The sequence below is a fragment of the Lucilia sericata genome, unplaced genomic scaffold, assembly GCF_015586225.1.
Source record: "Lucilia sericata isolate MDLA Ls3-8-SP2 unplaced genomic scaffold, ASM1558622v1 Contig000076F_arrow, whole genome shotgun sequence".
Classification (NCBI taxonomy): domain Eukaryota; kingdom Metazoa; phylum Arthropoda; class Insecta; order Diptera; family Calliphoridae; genus Lucilia; species Lucilia sericata.
The window spans coordinates 765,011-790,526 of NW_023994109.1; the positions used below are offsets into that span (position 1 = coordinate 765,011).

Below are 25,516 nucleotides of genomic sequence, written 5' to 3' on the forward strand. Positions count from 1 at the left end.
CCAAGATTCATAGCAGCTGGTGATTATAATGCAAAACATACATTTTGGGGCTCTCGCCTCATTACTCCCAAAGGCAGACAATTGCTAAAAGCAATATCGCATAACAGACTAGATGCCATATCTAGTGGCCAACCTGCCTATTGGCCTACAGACCTCAATAAGATTCCCGATTTAATTGACTTTGCTGTAATCAAAAACATAAAACGAGAATTTATTTCAGTGATCCCTTCACTGGACCTCTCGTCAGACCACTTACCTGCAGTTTTAACGTTATTAGAAACCCCAAATAAATTGGAAAACTATTGTTCTTGTTTCCCTAACAAGATGACGAACTGGTTAAAGTATAAAATGTATATCAGCTCACACTTGCCACAAAACATTTCATTGAAAAATTACCATGAAATACAATCCGCTGTCGATATATTTACGGATATCTTACAAGATGCTGTCAAAGTTTCTACATTCCCTGTCACCTTGGGATATTACAAAAATTCGAAATGTCCTAGGAACATTGAGTCTCTAATTAAAGAAAAGAGAACACTCAGGCGTCAATGGCAACAATCGCGATCTCCATACATAAAGGTTAAACTTAATCAGTGCCAAAGAAGACTTCACATCGCCTTAAAAAATAATAAGGAATCTAATCTCAGAAATTATCTCAAAAACTTAGACCCTATTAAGAAAACAGAATATAGTCTCTGGAAAGCTGTTAAACATATGCAATGCCCTATTGCATATGAGTCATCCATACGCCTCCAGAATGGTCAATGGGCAAAAAATACGTCAGAAAAACTTGAAGCATTCGCCAATCACTTGGAGAATGTGTTTACTGAAAATTATACAGATTCTTCTATTAGTGCTAACATTATAAATAATGTGGTTCCACGCCCAATAAAATTCCGGTTCTCTACCGTGAAGACGACAATCAAAGGTCTAAAGGCAGGAAAATCACCTGGTATAGATAAAATTACTACCACGATGATAAGTAACCTGCCCAATTCAGCACTGAGAATTATTTTGTTCATCTTTAACTCGATGCTACGTATTGGATATTTCCCTACCTCATGGAAAGTATCCGAAATTGTTATGATACCAAAACCGGGAAAAAATGTCACTCAAGTGACATCATACCGTCCCATTAGCCTGTTGTCTATATTCTCAAAACTTTTTGAAAAGTTATTGCTTGAAAGCCTTATAGTACACCTTAACGATAATTGCATTATTCCTGACCATCAGTTTGGTTTCAGAAGAAAGCACAGCACTATCGAACAGGTACATAGAATAACTACTCTTATTCGGAAGGCCTTCGAGAGCAAGCAATATTGCTCAGCATTATTCATAGATATTTCTCAAACTTTCGATAAAGTCTGGCACGATGGACTAATACACAAAATTATCACATTACTACCTGCGAATGTTCACAAACTGCTTAAAAATTATATATATGAAAGATCTTTTCAAATCAGATCTAAAGATGTGATCCCTTCACGTCGAAAAATATCTGCTGGCGTACCCCAGGGGAGTATTCTAGGTCCGTTCCTATATATTTTATATACTGCAGATATGCCAACGAGCGCACTGACTCACACATCTACATTTGCGGATGATACCGCTTTTGTAAGCATGCATGCAAAGCCTTCAATAGCTTCTGAACAACTCCAGTTTCACATCGGCGAATTGGAAAAATGGCTGGACAAATGGAAAATAAAAGTCAATGCTACAAAATGTACTCACGTTACATTTACTTTAAGAAGGGAAAATTGTCCTCCCGTGCAGATAAACAATATAAAAATTCCTGAACAAAGCCATGTGAGATATCTTGGTATCCACCTTGATCGCCGCTTAACATGGACTCACCACATTGAAGCCAAGGTTACACAAATAAAATTAAAGTCAGCTCAATTGTACTGGCTAATTGGACCACGGTCTGCTCTAGACTTGGAGTACAAAGTGCTTTTGTACAAAACAGTTATAAAACCGATATGGCTATACAGCATTCAACTGTGGGGAACAGCCTCCTCATCTAATGTTGAAAAATTACAAAGAAAGCAGTGTTAAGGTCAATAACAGGTGCTCCGTGGTACATTCGCAATAGTAATATTCATAGGGATCTCAATGTCCCCATAATACGCGAGGAGATCAAATTCTCTTGTTTAACCTACTTGTCGAAACTAATGAATCACCCAAATCCCCTTGCCAGGGAGTTGCTGTCATTTGAGGGTCATAGACGACTGAGTAGAACGGAAACATTGGATTTTTCCAGATAATCAAATTATCGAGATCCTTGGTTGAAATTGCATTGGCAATAACAACATTAGTTATAATTTAGGTTAAGATTTTAATACTTATTGTAAATTTCTACATAAGAAAGATTCAATAAAGAATAAATAAAATGATAAAAAAGAAAAGAATTAATCAAATTTTTAAAAAAATATATTTTTTTCCGTACATAATTTTCTCACCAAAATCCCATTTTTTATCTCTCAGTATCCGTTTTTATTTAAAATCGTTAAAAATTTAAAAATTAAATGTATTTGAGAACTTTGCCGGCTTAAATGTATTTTAAGCCGCCGCCGATATTTTTAGTGTCAGTCGCTGCCGCTGTGATATTTGTTGGCGCAGGGCTCTGATGGTAATTGCCGGTAAACTGTCATAAATATGCCTGCAATTTTGTTGTGTATCATTAAAGTAAAGCAAAGCGTACCGAAGAAGTATTTGACTGTTTTTTTATTTTGATAGTCTTAATGGAGGTATTTTATAAGAAAAATCTTAAGAAAATAAAAATTTGTGGTTATTTCATTTTTTTTAGGATGAACTTGTTCCACGATTGCCTGTTGATCAGGAGAATATTGATTTTCAAGGCTGGCACATAAGTTATTTCAAATCTCACATACTAAAAAGTATCTGCAAAAAAGGCCAAGACGAATTTTGTAAAGCTGGAGAGGATGAATTTTGCGAATTATGCACTTATCGACATAATTTGGATTTACCTCATCTTCCGGACATGGTTTTCCATAAAAATAAATTATCTCTAACCCACGTCGGAGGTGCAGTATTAGAGTTTTTACCAATGGATGCTTTGCGTCGTGTGGAAAACGGAAAGCAACCGTTACAAGTTGCATGCGCTCAGGAGTGGAAAGATAGTAGGTGAGTTTGTTTTATACAATAGCGAAAACTTGTTGGATATTGTTTGGGAGCTATAGTATTTATGAGTAGCTGGTGTAACAATTTATTTCAATTGAAATATAAAAATCAGTATAGAAGAACGATTAAAAGATATACATACATTGACAAACTAAATTATTGGCACAGTAAGCACATTAAACTTCCCGATAGATTTAATGACATTATGACTTAGATTTTCAATAAAGAGGCATTTTTACTAGATAGAGTGATAGGTTCTGCACAAAATTTACTTTGTTGTATGTATTACAAAATGTTTATCATATTTGTTATTGAACATTCAAAAAAGTATCCAACAAAATTATTGGCACACTTACCAACTATCGTAAAAATTTATGGTCCTAATTTTTTTGGTGAAATTGCCATTATTTCTACTTCCTAAAATAAACAGTTATTACGTGTCAAAGTAGTAGTAGTCGTAGAATTAACTTATTTTTTAAAAAATTTCTGAACACAAATTCTTTTTTTGCGTAAACAAGGCATATTTATTTAAGAAATGCTATATTGTAGTGGATATGATAAATAAATTTCATTCGGAGAATCATGCTGCCTTTAAGGAAGCGTTTTTTTTGAAAATGCAAAACATTTAAACAGACAAATAGTCCAAAAAGGTGAGAGTGGTTCCGCAAATGTCCATAATACAGATTGATGAAGAGTTTAGCATCGATGTTTCTGTAATTACGGTTCGGAGGGCACTGGAATAGGCTAAGTAAAATTGTCGTGCTGCTATTGGTATTTATATTATATTTATATACAGTGGTGAAAAAATAATAGAAAGGACTTTATTTTGTGGTGAAAACTAAATTTTCTCAAAAACTACCCGTTAGAATTTGATGATTTGTATCTTAAATAAAATGTATTTAAGTCTACTTTGTTATGATATATGGAGTTTCTAAGTTTTTTTTTGCTCCATCGTATTTTATTGGTATTTAAATAATGTGGCATTGCAAAAAATAATAGAAACGATTACACTGGGAAAACAAGCTGAGATTTGTTAAACTGCGTTTTGTATTTACTTTTAAAAATTTTAGTTATAAATAAAATTCTAAATATAAAAGTATAGTTTTTACTTTAATTTTTATGCAAACATTTGTTTTTTCGAAGCTTGATTTACCATATGGATCCTGACAGCTGAATCAGAGGCCTGACTTTCAAGTTTTCTTAAAGAAAAATACAGAGTGAAAGATATGACTTCTAATGGTTAAATTATCTAAAAAATTAGTTTTTGTGAAAATTTCGAGAAGAAAAAGTTTTGAATCCACTTATAGATAACGAGCAATATTTCTCTATTTTGCAATTCGCCCCGTTCTTGGTGGTTAAAAAGTGGCTTAAATATCAAAGTATATTGATGGACTTGTGAAATAATGCTAAAATAAGTTGAATTTAAATCAAAAAGTTCACAAAATCTAAAAAATTTTTAAATTCAGTTTGAATTGTAGGTAGTTTACTGTAACGTAAGTTTAGATAAAATTCACCCTATTATATAAAAACATCAGAATGAATATTCTTTGTAATTTTTTTCATAACACAAACCAATTAGATTTTAGAAAAGGTAATGAAATAAAAAACATATTTTATTTTCCTCATTTAAAAACATTCTGTTTTACTTTTTGCAATAGATCGTATTGGGTCTATATACTAGTATTAATTCCTCAACAGTACTATACTTAAATTTAAAATTAATTTTCGAAAGTTTTACATTTGTTGAAATTTTAGTTTTAAATTTAACTTATTTTACCTGTCTACCAAGATCCTTTGATATTTAAGTCCCTTTTTAACCATCAATAACGGGTTGAGTTGTCAAAATGTGAAATATTGCTCAAAATCTGGTCCAAAAATCGGTGGATTACCGTCCCAGCAAAAAAAGACGTACAAAAAAAGTAGTAAATGCATGGGTTCAACTGATAATGAACTGGTTCATATTTAGGTGAAACATGCATGATTTTGACATTAGCGTGTCATTGCCGTGCATGGGTTCGTATTTGGAAAAATAGTTCGGCATTAAAATGAGTACATACTTACAACCAATGAACATTCGATGATTCTCAAGCGAATTTTCATTGGTGCACTGTATTTATTTTAGAATGCATTATTAAAGGTATTACGAATTAATTATTAATATTTAAATTAATATTTTTGCATGATATTGATAAAAATTAAATATGATAACAAAATAAAACTAATTTTGAATTGCATTAAAATTCATTCGGAGTAAAAATACCCATTATAATTTAAAATCAGTCAGGTAACTTGGTTTTTTCCTTCTCTTATTAAGTAAGATGTTAAAATGGACTTAATATTACTAATATTAAGTCCATTTTAATACAAAAGTCTAATAAAATTAATGTTATTTTTAAATTTATTGTATGAAATGCACGTTTCCTTTAAATTCTAAGAGTATACCAAATTATAGTGAAATATTACAGTTCCTATAGTAGAGTTACATGAGTGAATTCGGTGCAATTTTTCATGCCTTCACTTATGACAAATTTATTAGAATTTAGGCATGTATTTAAAACGCATTAAATTGAATACGTACTAAAGAAATCATGAAAATATCCCTTCTTCTTGAACAACTTCAAAATTTTTTTGCTGGGGTTATCTGTAAGCGGATTCAAAACTTCTTCGGCTCGAAATCTTTCCAAGAACAATTTTTTTAAGTAATTTAACAATGTCAAGCAATTTCTTTTACTGTTTGAACTTTTTATTTAAGAAAATTTGAAAGACGTGGCTCCAATTGACCTGTCAGAGCACAATTAAAATTTGTAAAATAAGTACAAAAACGCAGTTTAAAAAATTTTAGCTTATGTCTCCAGTGTAATACTTTGAATCGTACCTTTTATTTAAGATACAAAACATAAAATTCTAACGGATAATTTTTCAGAAAAATAATTTTTTACGGCAAAATAAGGTTGTTTCTATTATTTTTTCCACCACTGTATGTATTTCATACAATCATTCTAAAATGAGGTAACTGAACCATAAGAAGAGCTTAGAAGATCCCAAATGATTTTTGGAAACAAGTGCAGTTCTCGGATGAACAAAAGTTTAATATCTCTAGCGATGTTTGCCTCCAAGCGATTTGGAAAAAGATTAATACTGAGTTAGAAAAATTAACCTTTTTATGAAATGTAAAACATTATTATGCTTTAGCGGACTATTTTCGCTTTAGGAATGACGATATTATGGGAAAATGTTGGATTGTAAATATTCTAAAAGAAAATCTCGCACAAAGTCGCGAATAGCCTCGTTTTTCTTACATGACGATAATAATTGAAATCATGCATCTCATATTGTGCGTATAAGGCTTCCATCCAATGTTTCTCATATTGTAATACATCCGACACAATAGTCGGATATCAATTCAATAGAAGATTTGTGGAATAGATTTTGGAATAGTTTGATAGCCATGCAAAAAGCTGCCAAAAATTAAAAAAAAACAAGTAAGAAAGTATAGTCGGGCTTGGCCGGCCATATGATACCCTCCACCAGTTATGAATATTAAATGTGATTTATTTTTCATGAGCTAAATTTCATTGCAATAACAGTGCTAATTAATTAATTGCGGATATTCAACTCACTTTCTGTAGGGGGCTTTGTATGGGGGCTAGGGTCAAATGAAGTCCGATCATTTCGAAATTCGGCAAGGTCATCAAGGCTTGTATAAAACTTAGTTGTGCGAACTTTCATCGAGATATATTTATATTATACATAATTAAGAGCTCAAAAGCCCTTTTCGGGAGGATCAGTTGTATGGGGGCTAGGTGAAATAATGGACCGATTTTAACCTTTGGTCAAAGCAAACGTGTATTCCAAATTTCAGCAAATTATCTTGAAAATTGCGACCTGTACTTTGATAACAACGTTTACATGGACACACGGGCGGTCAGACGGACGGACATCGTTAGATCGACTCAGAAAGTGATTCTGAATCGTTCGGTATACTTTAAGGTGAGTATAGTACTAATATTTTAATGCGTTACAAACATCAGCACAAACGCATAATACCCTTCCCACTATAGTGGTGTAGGGTATAAAAATGACCGAAGTACACACATGTAGAAAAAGGCAAATTATTAGAACAGGGCTAACCAAAAATTAGTGAATTTTATACCAAAATCTCTGAAATAATTATAAAATAAAATGGATTCGCAATTAAATGCAAAAAATTTTGCAAATATCCAATATCGAATAGTTTTTTATGAAGTGTGCCAATAATTTTGTTCAACCTAATTAATACATTTTTCCTCATTTTTTAAATAAATAGTAATATAATTTGCATTCCAAAAAGCATCAAAGTGAATTCTGTGAAAAACTAGTCCAATAAAACGATCATAAATTTAAAGTTCTTTCTGTGCCAATAATTTAGTTTGTCAGTGTATGAATGTACTTTTATTTAATTTTTCTAATTATATTCTCCTTTTGGGTGTTTCAAACATTTATGGTAAAGATATAGAAGGCGTAGTATTAATAATAAATCTTGTATTTTATTCTATAACATCGCTATCTATACAATAATATTGCAACCCCCAAATAATTCCAATTTATTGTGGGCAATTTGAAAGATTCTAATTAGGAGGTACCTAAATGTTATTTAACTCCAATTTACGTTTTGTAAAGTTTCTTCTTTCTTTGTCAACATAAGCACTTCGTGCACTCTGGTGCTTTAATCTTTCTACGAAGTAAAATATACATACATATGTAAATAAAAACAAAGAGATCTACGTTTCATTAAAATTTGATAATACACTCCCGCTCACCCAAATAGGTTCACTGTTTTGTTTATATTCAAATTAATTTTTTGCAAAAAATAATGGACTAATTAGTTATATTAAAATTTTAATTAATACCATGATGTCTTATATATCACTAGATAGACAAACATTAGTGCAATACTTAATAACCGATTTTTAATAATTTTTTTTTTTTCTAAAATACTACGTTTTTGAACAATATTTTTTTGGCTCATTTGAATAGGTTCGTCACCTTTAATTGACAAAAACAACAACAAATTACATTTTTCTTGAAACTTTTTTTATTTTTATAAACATTTTTACAAGGTTTTAGAAAAGATTTACCAATTAACATAACCGCCGTGACTTGATATAACTCCGAAAATTCGAGGTGATAAAGAGTTATAAAGATTCTTAAGTAATGGCAAGGAAATTTCGGTCCAAGCCTTCTTAGTTCCTTCGATTTAGGCTTCTTTTGTGTCATACTGTCTGCCAGACCTATACACATTACGAGAAAGAATATCCGAAACCTTTTCAATAATAAATAGGTGAGAAGATTATGGAGGCCACTCCAACATTTTTACATTCGAATCCACCCTTTTACAGCCCTGGCGGTATGGATCGGGGCATTATATTTTTGAAATATCCACGGCAATGGATGAAAAATGTGAAAAAGCTGTTTCCAGTATGGCATTACAATTATTAAAATTCTTACTAGATGAAAGAAATTTAAGCTCACATGTTTCATAATACGAAATAGCCACCCACTACATCCCACATCCTCAACAGCTATGCAAACGACTCAGGTAGAGTTCTTCCTTTAAAAAATCATAAAATAATGATTATATCGATCTGGACCTTCTAAATTAAACATGTTTTCATCCGAAAAAACAAGATGTTCATATAGCTTTTTATAACTATGTGTCATACATGGGAGTAGTTAATTATATCGACTAATTAATTGACGATTTCATTAGCATTAAATTGAAAAAAATTATAATTATTTTTTTTTCATTAGCATTATTTTGTCTAATGGTAATGGTTTTTAATGAAACGATTTCATTAGTAATTATATAAAAATAAATTTTCATTACCATTATTCAATAGATTTTAAAAATTTTCGAACATTAGTTCGAATTTCGAAATTAATTTCGAATATCCGAACATTATAATGTATTGTCATTAGGTGAAATCATGTATGCCAAATTTCAGCACATTCGGACTAGAAGAACTAGTTTTAACAGCTTTAAAAGTTTTTCGAACACGAGTTCGAATTTTCGAAATTTTTTTTTAGGTTTTATGACAGAGATTAATTTAAAAACATAAAAAATTTTTCGAAAATAACTTCGAATTTTCGAACTTAATTTCGAATATTCGAACATATTATTGTATTGTCATCAGATGTACTTATGCCTGCAAAATTTCAGCCAATTTGGGCTACGGGAACTGGTTTTAAAAGCTTTCAAACCTCGAATCTTCGAAAAAATTTCCTTAATATATTTTTCGACAATTATAAATACTAATTAAATTCGTTTTTGAAAATTCATTATCAAATTCATTACCATTATCAAAAAAAGTTATAATGAAAAAAATATAATTTTCACTAAATGGTACTTAAAATATTTTTCGTTACAATTTTTTCTATAAATGGTAATGAAATTTTAATGCTTAATGAAAAATTCCCATGTATGCTATGTGTTCACGTGCAAACTGAAGAGGATTTCTCTTTACGAGTGGCAATTGGAGTGGCTTTTATGTATTAATTTTTTAATATTTATAAAGCCTTGGCCCTTACAATTCGTTTTACTGTTGTTGTTGTTGTAACAGGCTAAACTATACAATTTTTAATCCGGGGGTTCTGTATTTAGGTCCAAGCCAAGAAATTGGCTTCAATAGGTTTAGTCCATAAATCCATTGGGCTAAGTGAAGTAGGGTGGGCTGGACAGTTGAATATGTGGTGGGTATCTTGGGGACCCTGTCCACAGGCTGGGCATATATTGGGGACGGCACGGTCTATGCGGGACTAGTAGGCGTTGAGCCTGTTGCTCCATCCCGATCTCAGTTGTGCCAGAGCAACTCTTGTTTTCCGCGGCAGGTTCTTCTTTAATTCTGCTAAGAACGACATTCATGCGGTAACCTGAAACCGCGGTATTGATGGCGTCTCTATGAATGTCGTTCAAAGCTGCTGTATACGAATTCCGATCTAAGGGATCCTGAACATAACTTCGTATGCTCTCTTCGTATACACGAAGGTGCTTCCTGACATGACTCGGGGAAGCATCTAACTGTGTGATGTTAAAGTTGGGATGACTGCATGCAGCCCGTTACAGTCCGTAGGGCAGCATTTTGGCACCTTTGAATATTTCTCCACTGGGTATCACTCAGCGAAGGAGACCACACTGGAGCAGCATAATTGACCACTGACCGGCCAATTGTTTTATAGGTAGCTAACAAGGTTTCTTTGTCCATTCCCCAAGTGCTGCCGGCTAGCGCTTTGAGGACCTTGTTTCTACTTTGCAATCTGTGCGTAATTGCAGTGGCATGAGCTGTGGAAGTAAACAGGCAGTCAAAGGTGACCCCCAAAATCTTTGGGTGGTTCACAGTCGGTATTTGGTTTCCATCGACTACGACGCCTAGGTTCAAGTTTACCTCCTTCGTCCAGGTAGTGAAAAGTGTAGCTGAAGACTTCGCTGGTGTTAGTTTCAGTGAAGAAGTTGTGTATTTCTCCGAGATAACCATTCACTCGATCGCATAGCTCATCAACGTTTTGGCCCGTCGCCATAATGGTACAGTCGTCCGCATAAGATATAACTTCCACACCTTGTTGGGGTGTGGGGAGTTTAGATAGGTAGAATTTAAACAATAGGGGGGATAAGACGCCGCCCTGTGGTACTCCCTGTTTAACTCTACCGGTTTTGGAACATTTGTCTCTAAACTCAACGAACGACTGACGGCCACTCAGATAATTTACAATCCATCTCTTCAAGTTGTTGGGTATGTTGGACTGCAGGATGTCCTGGAAGAGTGTGGTATGGCTGACTGTATCGAAGGCTTTCGATAAGTCTAGCGCCACTAGGAGTGTCCGTTCACAAGGTCTCTGCTGGTTTAAGCCTTGTGAGATCTGAGTGGTTATGGCGGTTAATGCTGAGGTGGTGCTGTGCATCTTACGGATTACATGCTGGTGGCGAGCTGCTGTTAGATGGCAGGACAGCTGGGGGAGGAGGAGCGCCTCAAGAGTCTTCGCGACTGGTGACAGGAGGGAAATCGGCCTGTAGGATTGACCCTCTGTCGCGTTCTTCCCTGGTTTCAGTATGGGGATGACTCTAACCTTTTTCCAGGCATTGGGCATTATCAGGCTGCTCATTGACAGGTTAAAAACCATTGTCAAGTACTCGACTCCCCGTTCGCCAAGGTGTTTCAGCATCAGCATGGATATGCCGCCGGGGCCAATCGCCTTAGATGGTTTGGCTGCGTTGATGGCCTCTGCAACTTCAGAAGGGGTGAAAAGTTGTGGAATGTCGAGACTGGAAGGTTGTGAAGTTTGCGAACAACACTTCGTTTCGCCTTATCTCTCTCTGGGTGCTCAATAAAAAGTCAGCAAAATGCCCGCGAGCACCGTTCAGGGTCGGAAATAGTGGTGTCTGCAAACTTAATCGCGACCCTGTCATCCTTCTTCGTCGAGTTGGAGAGAGACCGAACTGTAGACCACAACTTACTAACACCTGAGCTTAAGTTGCAGTTCTTCAAATGATCTAAACATTTATTCCGCTTGTCCTCATTTACCAACCTGCTGATATCGTGATTCAGCTGGACAATACGTGGGTCGTCGGGGTTGATATTTCGGAGGTCATCGCGCTCGTCTGCTAGTCTCGACCAGCAGGAATAAAGCGGGCTGCTGCTGCGATGACAGTTTCGCGGAACTTGCTCTCTGCTTGGTGTACGTTGCTAGAAGCTGGAAGATGCGATCAGTGAATTCTCTGAAGCCGAGCCAGTCTGCTTTCTTTTGGTTTATGTAGAGACGGCGTTCAGAGACGATAAAGTCATTGGGTCGATCCAGACAAACGATTATGGGTAAGTGGTCTGATGCTAGAGAAACTACTGCTCTCCAAGTTGCGTAGTTTATCAGACCACGGCTCGCTATTGTGATGTCTGGAGAGCTGGCGCATTTACCCATAATCAGTTAGTGTGCAGAAGGTGGATTCGTCAATTTGTTCCGCCAGTGACGCGCCTCTCTGGTCTTCCCCTAGACTAGAGTGCCAGAGCTGATGATGCGCGTTAAAGTCCCCAAGGACTAGACGCATATCGCCGTCTAATAAGGTCCTAATGTCGGGACGGTAGCCTGATGGACAGCTGGCTACTGGCGGAATGTAGACATTATACGGTTTCCCCCGATCTGACTGCAATACCTTGGGCTTCAAGGTATTGGTCCCTAGCGTTGAGATCGAGGGAAAGAGCTCTATATTGCACGGTGTTATGGATTATAAATGCAATGCCCACACCGTTGCTTATAGTGCGGTCTTTTCGGAGAACGTTGTAACCGTTACAACTGTGCAGACTGGAATTACTCGTCAGTTTTGTCTCCTGGACCGCAGGGACCACGATGTTGTTTTGCTGCATAAATCTGGTTATCTCGGGTAATTTACTCTGGAGGCCATTGCAGTTAAACTGCAATATGGATATCACCCCAGGTCTCTGGACGGCAATCGATGGAGTCAGTGGCGAGCGTTGTTGTTGCTGCTGAAGATGTTGTGTTTGCTGCGGTTGTTGTGATTGCGGTGGGGAGGGTGGAGGTGTGGGGTATGATGACGACGGTGATGCCAATGAATTTCGTCGCTGTTGTTGGCAGCATGAGGCGACAAAAGTCTCCGACCACTCCCGATGATGGTTTAGTCCAGAGCAGTTTCTGAGGTGACAACAGCCCAAACAAGCGTTGCACCGTAATTGGGTGGACATATGGTGCAACCGGTTCTGGCAAACTACAGAACCATGGTCCGGGATTTAGTTCGATTCCGGCACGGACCAATAGAATACGGAGTAGCAATGCCGGAAGATGTTGCTCCGTTGGTAAAAATGTGTAATTGTTGCTGGGGTTGACAGCCCTTGGCCGAAAAATTTCGCGTCATTCCGGTAAGTAGAACCGGCTGTCGGGGAATGTCGTTTTACTGTAGCTAGGCTTGCTGTAAAGCCACTTTTTCTCTAATTTTTGCTACAGAATTATTTGACTTGGAGGCATTTGTTTTGACTCTATATGTAGTTGCATTTATGTTTTCTTAATATTCAAACTGTTTTCTTACAAAATTGCGAATAACATTCTAAATTTGTCCAATTTTTTTTTGCCAAATTCCTGTGATTTTGTACAGTTTCCAAAAACGCTTGAATTTTGTTATTTTATTCTTTAGTTAATGGCTTACCGCAACCTATTTGTTAAAAAATATATTGTCTATATTCACAGATACTAGAATATGAATGGATTTTACTGACTGCCAGCAGTAAAATGATTTTATTCTGGTTGATCCTAATCAAGTGAGCAAAAAAAAATATATATAGCTAAAAAACGTAGTATGTTAGCAAAAAAAAAATTATTAAAAATCCGCTATTAGGTATTGCGCTAATTTTTGTCTCACTAGTGATATCTAACACATCACGTTATTATTTAAAATTTTAATATTACTAATTTGTCCATTATTTTTTTGCAAACAATTTATTTGAATGTAAACAAAACAGTGAACCTATTTAAGTGAGCGGGAGTGTATATTATGTTTTATTTTCATAAAATCTTGGGACAGCTAAACATTGTTTTGAAAGAAACGAATTCTTCAAAATATTTTTTAAATGGTGGTAACTCTTAGTAAAATATTATTTTTTCAATAAAAACATATGTGTCGTCTATAGGCCTAATAGACCCAAAATTCAATGACATATATAGGTTTAGGTTAAGAAGGGTTATACACCATAAAAACGGTGCATATCCACTCGGAGATCTTAAGGTCCATTGTGATTCCCTTCAAGGAGTGAGGATTCAAAAACAGAAACAAAATAAAACTCTCTATAAGTAAAACCAGAGAAGAAGGTAAAAGGATAGATATAATTAACAAGTCAGTTCCCCAAAGAATAAAGAAATAAGAGAGAAAATCGTCCCTCTATAAGCCTAGTCGAAGAAGTGACTAATGCGCTTGACAAAACATAGTAAACTGTGAGGGTCAAGACCCGCAATATCTCCAATTTCGTCGTGGAACCTATTTCCTAGCCATTTCAGCCTGAGACTCTGTATCCTAGGACAGTGACAAATTATATGCTCGATCGACTCCACTTTCTCCTCATCCTCTCATAACCTACAATAGTTCGGTGTATTGCTGTCCCACTTACTGGCAAAGGCCCTTACTAAGCAGTGATCCGTCAGAATTCTTAGACTGCGTTTATCCAATCCTATAAGTATTATGGTAGCTCCTATATCAAGTTTTGGCCATTCCAGGACTGGTTTATGATGTCACGGATTCTTTCGAATATCAGCCTGTAATAGTGACAAATGGGTGGTTTTACTATCCTTTCTCTGTCATCTATATCAAGAGATGGGTACAGTGCCCCGGTACCCAACACAATCTAATGACAAACAGTCCCATAATGTTCCTAAGGGCATTTCTACAACCAGGCGCGAATATACCGTGTGACAAGCCAATGCTCTGAGAACAACTTGACTATCAACATAAACTGTCACAACTGACTCCGGATCGATATGATTCCGTATCAGTTCCGTCGCTTTCCAGATCTCTTGAATCTCTGCTTGGAAGACACTACTTTCGTCAGGGAATCTAAAGGACCGTTTTATGTTGATATCAGCGATATATATGTATAGACCCGTCAGTGAAAACTGCACATCCACCATCGTATACAAGCCTATCATCCCTGGTTGGAAATTCGATCAGAGGTGTTTCCACGAAGTCTAGAGTCGTAATATCATAACCCTAATTCCGCGAGGGGAATTACCCTGATCAAGTAGACCTACTGCGTACAGAATTTTCGTATGGTCGGCACGCGAAGGTTTGACTAACGAAAACTCGAAGAGTCTTAGCACATTCCTACCGCCACGCCCGCTACAAAATGTTCTATGGGTGACAGGTATAGAATGATGAGGGTCGGTCACTACCGGAGCCCTTTCCACTGACATCCTGCCAGAGATCAGTAGGAGAGTGGGCCGGAAGTTTACCAGTCCTCTTTACCTTTCCTGGTGTCTTGGCCACCTTGCTAGGGTTTTTGGGTGGTAGACCTTTAACCTTCGCAGCTCGCTTCGAAGACATGAGCGCTTTGGTTTCCGGGATACCACCCTCATTGGCTTTTGGCAGACTGCAGGTTGATGAAGCCATCGACCCATCACTCTTTTCAGTGTTAGCCGGGTTGATGGCAGCATTATCCTGTTGACTCCAGGGAGTGGACCAATCCAGAACGTCACCAACTGGGCCGTATATTCTTTCTTTTTTTTTGGGTTTAGTTTCTCTATTTTGGATCCCACGAGAATGCACGTACAGACGGACGGTCCATGCAGTGACGGCAACTAAATGGCAACCGCGCTTTGCCCTGACGCTGAGGGAAGCTGTTTGCAACTAGCCTCTTTATGCACTGGCAAGCCATCCAGTGTTTGAAGTTTTTCTAGAGTTCTGAACTAAAATATTTGGTATCAAACTTAATTTGAATATCTTAGATGGTCTTCAATTTCAATGAGTTGAGATATTCGCCGCTCTCTTTAAGGAAAATAAAAAATATTCAAGAAATTCCTAAAAAAAACACAGACACTTGTTTTGGAATAATTTGTAGTTATTTTTAACCATTTTGGAGCAGAAGTTACACAAATAATATTTTTATATGCTATTCGACCCTATAAGAGTTTATAATAACATCCTATAAGAGTCATAACATATTTTTTTTTTTTTGTAAAATTTCTTCTATAACTCGTCCACATCAAATGAATTCAGAAAAAAAAAACAAAGTTTTCGCAAATTTACAAGAATTTTTTCTTAAAAATCCAATTATTGAAATGGTATCCCAGAAATGTAATGGTAAAAACATATTTCGAGCAATGTAAAATATATGTATATAAAGGTATTTAATTTAGAAATTTCCTTCCAATTTCGATATGAAATTCCATGGATTTGACTTAAAGAATCTTGGTAATAGCAACAATCTTATTTAAAAACAAGTAAGAGTGCTATATTCGGCTGTGCCGAATCTTATATACCCTTCACCATAGTGTATTTAAAAAATATAAAATTTATAAAATTTTAATTTACATATGTATTTCATTTTCCCATTATTATAGCAATAGCAAAACATAATGAACAACAACAACGCTAAATGAAATAAACACACAAAAATCAAAATACACAAGGCAGGCAAACCAACAGACATCCAAATATACGAAACGAAATACACAAAAAAACAAAATACACAACGCAATGAAACCAACAGACATCCAAACATACGGAACTGAATTCACCTAGAAACAGTGTGACCATTTTGGCATTTTTGCAGCTAGATTTAGCATTTTTTATTTTGATTTAGCTGTAAAATTTTAATTTAGCATTTGGCATTTTATTTAGTATTTTTATAAAATATTTTTAGCATTTTTAGCTTTTTTTGCAATTTTAGTATATAAACAAAAAAAAAAAAGACAAATTTTTGCAAAAAAGATTTATATTGGAAATAGGTTTAACCGGAAAAAATCAGAATTAAATGTCTACCCAAACACAAGCAACAAGAAATATGAGAAATGTAATAATTTACACTGTAATTCAAAATAATGCAAAAAGATTCATGAAGATAAATAACTTAAAATTACGCCAATACAAGTGAATACTTTAAAATGTTGTATTCTAAAATATTTTTCTGGAACCCAATACTTTTTTAAATTCGAGGTGATATAAATAATTCAAGAGATTTCATATATTTTTACAAATACGTTCAGTACGCTATTTTACAAACTAATACTTTTTGTTTGCTCATGGAATGAAACATATAATTTTGGAAAAGGCTATGTATGACGGTTAATTAACAAATTTTATTTTTTCCTATACGAAATAAAGAGGTTTTAATTTTTATCATCCTTCAGGAGTTCTTGTTAATTTATTGAAAATAAGTATTGAAAAAAATCAATAATATATAATTAAGACTTTCTCATTCTACTTTCTGTTCTTTTTATATTTACCAAATTTTTAGTAATTTTGTTGTCACGCTTTTTTTTAAATTAAAAAAAATACATAAATTTCGAAAATATTATTGACAATTTATTCCAGAATTACAAACTTACGGATTTGAATATATCTCTCAATTCATTTCATAGATTCTCATATATATTTTTCCGAAAAAATCTTGGAAGTATGAGTTATAAACCTGACATCTATTCACCGAGATTTAAAATTATTTCAACGGAATTTTCAATATTTTTGTGACATGAAAACCATTTTTAAAGTGTTTTGAGGAAGACAAATAAAATTGTTTATATAAAAAAGTAAAACTAGAAATATTATACTTTTCCTTCTGAAAACACATATAGGTTTTATACCATGAGCAACTAGTGTAATTATAGAGTTTTAATGTAATTTTTGCATTCAGAAATATTTTAAAGTTAGAGACATTACATATTGCTAAATTTACAAAAATTTTGAAATAATTTTTAGCATTTTTGTTATCTTAATACCACGGAACTTAATTTTTTACCCTACTCCACTATACTACGTTTGAGTATACTAATCGGTTAAGAATCATTTTCTGAATCGATTAAGCCATGTAAGTCTGACCGTCTGGTAGAGGTTGAAATTATCAAAACAATAAGCACGTATGCTTTTTGATCCAATGACAAAACCTTTTAAAAATGGTTAAAGTCCGTCCTTTATTTTACCTAGCCCCCATACATATACAAATGTATAAAGCCTTTCTCAGAAAATTAGTTTAAATATATCGGAACCAAGGTTCAATTCAACATAAATGCTTTATTACGAAAAATAAATCAAATTTTATACTTATATGATCAACCACGGCAGAATATACTTTCTTACTTGTTATAAATTACAATGAATTTCAGTTACAAATTAATATGAATTGTTCATAAAAACACTTAAACAATTTTAGCATTTTTTTGGCATTTTAAAATCAATTTAGCATTTTTTCTAGCATTATTTTGGATGGGATTTAGCCGCAACATTTTTTGAGACCTGGTCACACTGCCTAGAAACAAAAACAATATACTCAAGGCAATGAAACACACAGCCATCCAAACGTACGAAACTGAATACACTAAGAAACAAAAACAACATACACAAGGCAATGAAACACACAGCCATCCAAACATATGAAACGAAATATTCAAAAAAAAAAAAAAAACAAAAACAAAATACACAACGCAATGAATAAGCAGTGTTGTTGTTGCTTATTTTTTATGAAAATTTCAGAGGTTGTCTCGGATTTTTGCTTATATCTCCCTTGTTTATGGACGGATTTTGCTGATTTTAAATAGGAAACTTCTAGAAAGCATGTCTGATAGAATTATTGAAAATTTGGATCCCGAAGATATCTGGGGTCTTCAGAAAACTGATTTCAACAGACAGACAGACGGACATGGCTTAATCGACTCCGCTATCTATAAGGATTGAGAATATATATACTTTATAGGGTCGGAAAATTATATTTTGGAAATTACAAACGGAATGACAAACTTATATATACCCTTCTCACGAAGGTGAAGGGTATAAAAAGACAATTTATTTAAAATAAGTACAATAACAGCTGAGTATATTAAGCCATGTCCGTCTGTGTGTCTGTTGAAATCAATTTTCTGAAGACTGTAAACATATGTGTGATCCAAATCTTCAATAATTCTGTCAGACATGCTTTCGAGAAGTTTCTTATTTAAAATCAGCAAAATCCGTCCATAAGTAACGAAGATATAAGCAAAAATCAAAGACAATCTCTGAAAATTTCATCAAAAAAAGATTGTGAGTGCATGCTTTAAAAAAAATAAAAAAATACAACAACAACTTATTGAAAAATAGTATGTGTGGTAGTATGTTGATTTTAATGTTTTGCGTATTTTGTTGGTTTTTGTGTGTTTTGTTTGACGTTAATTGTTGTTGTTTTATGTTTTGTTATTGCTAAAATAACGGTAGAGTTGAAAATAAAATGTTATAAAATTAAACTTATTTTAAACACACTATGCATAGTGAACCATGGTGAAGGGTATATAAGATTCGGCAAAGCCGAACATTGAACTCTTAGGGGCCTTTACACGATCACACTTTACGTACGTTAAGTCTAATGAAAAAGTAAAATGTATATTTATAAAAACTTATTTTAGGTTTATTAGACAATTTATGCAAAATTCAGGAAATCCGTACTCATAAACTTCAAATAGCTTAAAATACCTTCAATAAACCATTGACAAATATAAGAATTTTATTGTATGCCCGACTCTTCTTTAAAGGCCCAAATAGACTACACAAGCACCATTTCACAAATTTTTACTTAATTTTATGACAAAAAAGCTATTTTTTAGGTTGGCAACATCAACACAATTTCAACTGAAGTTAGTTGTAGTTCATAATACCAATAAAAAAGTTGAGTTGTTTTAAAGTTGAGTTGTTTCAATTTTAACTCAACTAAACTGAGTTGAGTTGTAAACCGTAGTAGGAGCATTAGTCATAAATTCATAAAGGGAGATGCTACTCCTACTATTGCTAGTATAGTACATCCATTTTTGTTCTAAACACCCATATTAAAACTAAAGTTAATCATAGCTTTTAAAGTTTTTTATATAAGAATTTTTAATACATATAGGAGGTGCCACGCCCACTATTGCTAGTTCGCCAATTTTCTTCAAATGTGTATATGGATGTCAGAATTTCCCGTACAAAATTTGAGGATTTTAGCTATTGAAGTTACTTACGACTTTATTTGGTAGATGACAACATAAAAGTGTCTTACAGACTTCCTGACGAATGCAGCGTCTTTCAGGCGCAGATCCTGGCAATATGGAAATCCTTGGACATTATTAAGACACATTACTAGGGGTCGGAAGTGACGATTTATGTTGATAGTCAGGCAGCTCTTAAACCTTTGCAGTGTAAAACGTTACATTCTAGCTTGGTAAACAGCTGCAAAAGGGACCTGGAAGGGTTAGTCTGGTTATACACATTAAGGCTGTGTTGGGTACCGGGACACTGTAACGTACAGGGTAATGAGATTGCAGATGAATTGGACAGGCAGGGCTCGTATTTGGAGCTCGATAGTAGGGTCGGTTAGGTAAAACCCCTCATTTGTTATTACTATAGGCTAATCTCTGAATATATCAAAAACTCCACCATCCGATCCTGGCACAGTAGGCTGGATTGTATTGTTTCTAGGACACTACGGCCGAAGTTAAATCCAAAAGCAACCAGAGTGCTATTAGTAGGGGTAATAACTGGTACTGCGCAATTGGAGCCTTTAGGGGTAATAGAGTCGATAGCTGACAGTATTTTTGCACGTTGTGTGAGGACGAAGAGGAACTGGAGACAGCAGGGCATAATTTATGCCACTGTCCCAGAATATAGACTGAGACTGAAATGGTTAGGCAAAAGATTCCACGACGAACTAAGAGATGTAGCAGGGTGCAACTTATTTTGGATTTTCAGATATTGGACAATTAGGAATTTCCCTTTCTTGGCCACTTTCTTTGTTCTTTTTGGGGGGAAATTCTCACTCTTCTCATCTTTCTCTTTTCTTCTGTCTTCTTTTTATTTTTCCTTGTTCTTTATTAAAGGGAATCACAATGTATACCATTGGTATACAATCCTTTTAAACTAAATTAAGCTATATATACGACTTTTAATACTTATTTTTAATGTGGGCGTGGTACCTCGCCCATTAAATTAATTAATTTCAAAACTATAAATGGTGTACGGTTTCTTCCAAACTTATAGAAGATACTGTGAAAATTTTAAGAAAATCGGTTATACGTCTATAAACCATAAATAAATTCCATGAAAAGGTAAATCACGACTGAAAAAATAAAACCCCCATAACTTTTGCATTTTTGAAGATAATTCAACAAAATTTGGTATATGATCTTTTGTAGCACCAAATTTTGGAAATCGGTCTATTTTTACACCTCGTCCTCAACCAAAGTTTAATTTCAGAAAAACACTTTAACGTCCGTAACTCACTTATAAGCACTAGTATTATAATAAAATGTGGCACAAATAAGTTTTATATGAATAAAAATCCCACCCCAATTTTACGAGGATCGGTCCATATTTGACCCCAGTCGCCATATAACTTCTGTTTTTTATTTTTATCTATAAATTGCTTAAACATGTATATAGGTCGGCCATGTCCGACAGCACTTTCCAACTCTTATTTGTTGAGGTGTGTGTGGGCATATATTTCCAAAATATATATTTTATAACCTAAAAAAATTTCAGGAGAAAAATCTGTCACATACGATGTGTCACGTACGATATTAAAAAATTTTCATTATAAAATTATATTAATTTTTTTTATTTAAAAATTATGGATTACAAATGAAAAATAAGTCCCATAGGGTAAGAAATTAAAACAAACAAGTAAGAGTGCTATATTCGGCTGTGCCGAATCTTATATACCCTTCACCATATTATATGTGAGGTGCCACGCCCTCTAATGCTAGTCTGCCTACTTTTTGTCCTAAATAATTATATTGACACTAAAGTTGCTCCGACAAAATTTGAGGACTCTAGCTGTTATATTATCTAAAATATACGGATTTAATATTTTCTTAATATGGGCGTGGCTCCTCGCCCATTTGGAATTTCAAAATAAAAAGCTATGAAAATCTGTGAAAATCAGTTCAGCCGTTTAGTAGTCTATAACGTTCAAACATACAAACAAACACACATTCATTTTTATATATATAGATAAGGATTTGTGATTCTGATAATTGGTTTGTATATGCGATTAATAATTTAAATCCAAGATACAATTCAGTCGTTAAAGGTGATAACCTAACGCAATAACGAAGTGATTTGTAAAATTTACTTTTTTTGATAAAGCGTTCACTTTTGAATGTGAAGTGTAGGTGATGCGTTCAACGCAGGGGATTTACGAAATAACCCCCTTAACTTTGTCTGTCACCGGTATCTTCTTGCCCAGGAAGCAAGGTTCAGCATACGTAGAAATCTTTGTCGTTCTTGTGAAAAAACAGATTTCCGTCTTCGCCGGTTTAACAATGAGGCTTCTCGGTTTAACCCAGCTCAAGGCCGTATTCAGAGCCTCCTCGGCTCTTCTACACATTTAATTTGGATATTACGACATCGTCTGCATAGAAGACAGGTTTAAGTCCTTTCTCGGTTAGGGTTCTTAGGAGGCTAATCGTGGTAACCCAGAGTAAAGGTGACAAAATACCATCCTGTGGTATACCGCAAAATACCTTTCTCTTGATAGTTATATCGTACATCTCGCAGCTTATCCATCTGTTCCTTAGCATGTAGATGATCCAGTTAGGAAGCACCCGGTCAACATAAAACTGGTCTATGGATTAATTAAGAGTATCAGTGTGCACGTGTACCGCCAGTGTATACTAAATAAATAAAATAAGTATACAGTTTGCTATAGAAGGATTCACCTATGTAGTGGACAACTTCGTTTAAAGCGGTTTCCATCGATCGTCCCTTTATATTTATTGCTTTTAACCATAATATCGACTATCCGTTCCAAGGTTTTAAGTAGGAAGGACTTAAGACTTATCGGTCGATAGGACTTAGGTGGCGCAAACCTAGGTTTCCCTGGTTTGGGTATAAATATAACCCTTGAGTCCTGTCATTTAATAGGGGTATATGTCAATTTCAAGCATGCAGTGAATATCTGAGAAACTGCCATCCGATCATGCAGCTTTATAGGGAGCAAAGCTCTTGATTGCCCCTTTAACCATATCAGATTTAATTACAATTTTCGTGTTAGCCTCCCCTTCCTCCAATATCGGTTCATCTTTGTTATTCGATATACCGGGTAGGAAATGAGAGTCCATTAGCAGTTTCATTATCTCCTCTATATCCTCCAGCCCCCCTGCCCGTGTCATCGACCATAGTGGGAATTGGCATCACAACCTATTACAATTTTCTTATTTTTCCTTTGTGCCTCTACAACCAGCTTCATCAGATCCGATGTTGGTGTGAGGTGTATGTTGCCACGACATTGCTTCAGTACCATTGCATCCGATGTGGATAATTCTATTGAGAGGAGAAAACATAAGTTTTTGTGACATAAGATACATGTTATCGGGCGAGACCCTGTATCAGCGTAGAAAAGTTGTAAATTTACGTGATTTAATTTTGGGGAAGTTTTCCCGTTTTTCCTACCGAGCGCGTTCTCGGGTGGCGGATAGGGGGAGGTGATGAACCTTCTTCACTCAAAGGAACCTCAAGTCAGAATCTTGAGAGTTAGGGTGACAACGGCAAGATAGTTATTCCGAAGACGACCGGCCGGCGAAATTAATCTCGAAGGTACGGGTATCTCAAAAGCCCCGAAATGCGAGCAAAGAGAAGCTGGACAGTGGAAAAGGAAAAGAGCCTCTGCTATGCAGTTTACGATGCCGGTAATCTGACAGGCAAAATTCCAATAGACCAACAGAGTAAGGTAGAAGATCTGGTAAACAATAATATAGTGGACCATGCAATCGCTTCAAAGGGCAAACAAGCGTGAGCTGCGAGTTCAGCATGGGCGTGATGTTGATGTGGTTGTCATCTCACCAATGTGTTAGCACCCTAAAGAACTTGGTGGAAAGTATCCCTCCTCCCTGGGACGGTGCTAAGCTGGGACTGGCAAAGAAGAGCGAGCTTCCGGTACTCTTAAAGTCCACTGTCTACATAAAAGGATGGGGCAGTAAACTGGCTAATGAACGTATACTGGAAATTCTTGGTGGTCAAAATGCTGAGCTGGCGGTGGAAAAATGGGACGTCTTTTACAGGAAAGAAGAACCTGAGGGAACTTTATTTGTAATAGGTATCGACCAGAAATCTATGGCTAGTCTTGCCAAGAATAAAGGTAGGGCTTACTTCGCCTCTAAAGCTGTCATATTCAAAATTGGGAAGGTGCCGATTGGAAGGGCTGTTACAACAAGCCTCGAAAAGGACACTAAATTACCTAAGGCCACAGCATCAGTAGCAACTACTAATAATGTTAAGGAGTCAAATCCTAAAAGCGAGGAAGATACCACTAACTCGCCAAAAGAAGGTTCAGCTCTTCCCAAAATTGGGGAGGCGCCGATTGATACGGATGTCAAAACCGGCCCCGATAAGGACACTAAAACACCTAAGACGGTACCCAAAGCATCATTAGCAAGTACTGGTAATTTTGAGGAGTCAAATCCTAAAAGCGAGGAGGAAATCACTCACTCGCCAGAAGACAGAACAGCAGTGCTGTTCAAAATTGGGAAAGTGTCGATTAAAAAGACTGCTCTTCCTATGCCTTATAAGGACACCGCAGTGCCATCAATGGTACCCACTGCATCAAAAGCCACTTCAGGTTACCCGGAGGAGTCAAATCCAACGAGCGTGGAGGTGATCACTAACTCGCTGGAAGACAGTTTAAACTTAGGTAATAATGCTACCTTTGTCATAGAATCAGAGAAGAAGTATTAGATATAACTATATGTTCAGAAGAGCTTATAAACGAAATTCAGGATTTGAGAGTTTCGGACGAGCTTTAATTTTCTGACCATCGGTACATAAGATTCAAAATACTACGTCCGCCACCAAAGCCGATAAAGTTTCGGAATAAGTCTAAAACTAATTGGAACATGTTCGGTTCCTTACTAAAGAACCGTTTATGTCAGGACACTTTTCAATGTCGAAATAAAGAGGACATACTGTGAGCTTCAAAAGAAAGTGTACAGCTTGATTTTTTATGATCTTCGTTGCATTACAGTATTTACAATCTTTCTTTAGTCACGATCGTTTAAAATTTTGCGTAGAAAATATTTTTGTAATATGGCTAGACAAACATCTTTGGATACTCGCAAAATCGTGCTTAAGTTCCATAATGAAGGAAAAACTTTAAGGGAAGTTGGATCAATTATAAACAGAAGTCATAATACTATAAAAAAATTATTGATAAGTACAAAAAATTTAAAAAATTATTCTTTGTTTAAAAACTTAGAAAACCGTCCAAAATCCGGTAGACCAAAGAGGCTTAATGAGGCTGAAATACGCTCAATTGTTAGAAATGTGAAATGTGTGAAGAATCCAACAGCAAGTGCTGTTAAAATATCGGAAGAAATATCACAAACATCAGGTATCAATGTTAGTGCCAGCACAGTTCGTCGAGCATTGAATGCTAATGGATTACATGGTCGAGCTCCTCGTAGAAAGCCCCTTATATCAAAAGTTAACCAAAAGCGAGGCCTAGATTTTGCTAAAAAGTATAGAAATCAAGGAAACCAGTTTTGGAACAACACTATTTTCACTGATGAAAGTAAGTTTGAAGTTTTTGGTAAGAAAAAAAACGTAAAAATTTGGAGGAGCAAAAATATGGAGTTTGCCGAGCAAAATATACTGTCCACTGTAAAACATGGGGGAGGTTCGGTGATGGTATGGGGATGTATG

The 25,516-nt window shown here is 35.3% G+C and overlaps 1 protein-coding gene across 2 annotated transcripts in view; it reads left to right on the forward strand.

Annotated features, from left to right (window-relative positions):
- The first annotated feature begins 2,607 nt into the window (after positions 1–2,607).
- Positions 2,608–25,516, forward strand: part of LOC119616494 (TIP41-like protein) — a 29,281-nt gene continuing 6,372 nt past the window's right edge. The window contains exons 1-2 of one of the 2 annotated variants that reach the window (XM_037972857.1): positions 2,608–2,750; positions 2,810–3,147. In XM_037972857.1, the coding sequence (XP_037828785.1) occupies positions 2,745–2,750; positions 2,810–3,147 (344 nt within the window). In that variant the 5' untranslated portion in view covers positions 2,608–2,744. The remainder of the gene's footprint in view (positions 2,751–2,809; positions 3,148–25,516) is intronic. The other variant, XM_037972856.1, reaches the window with a different exon arrangement.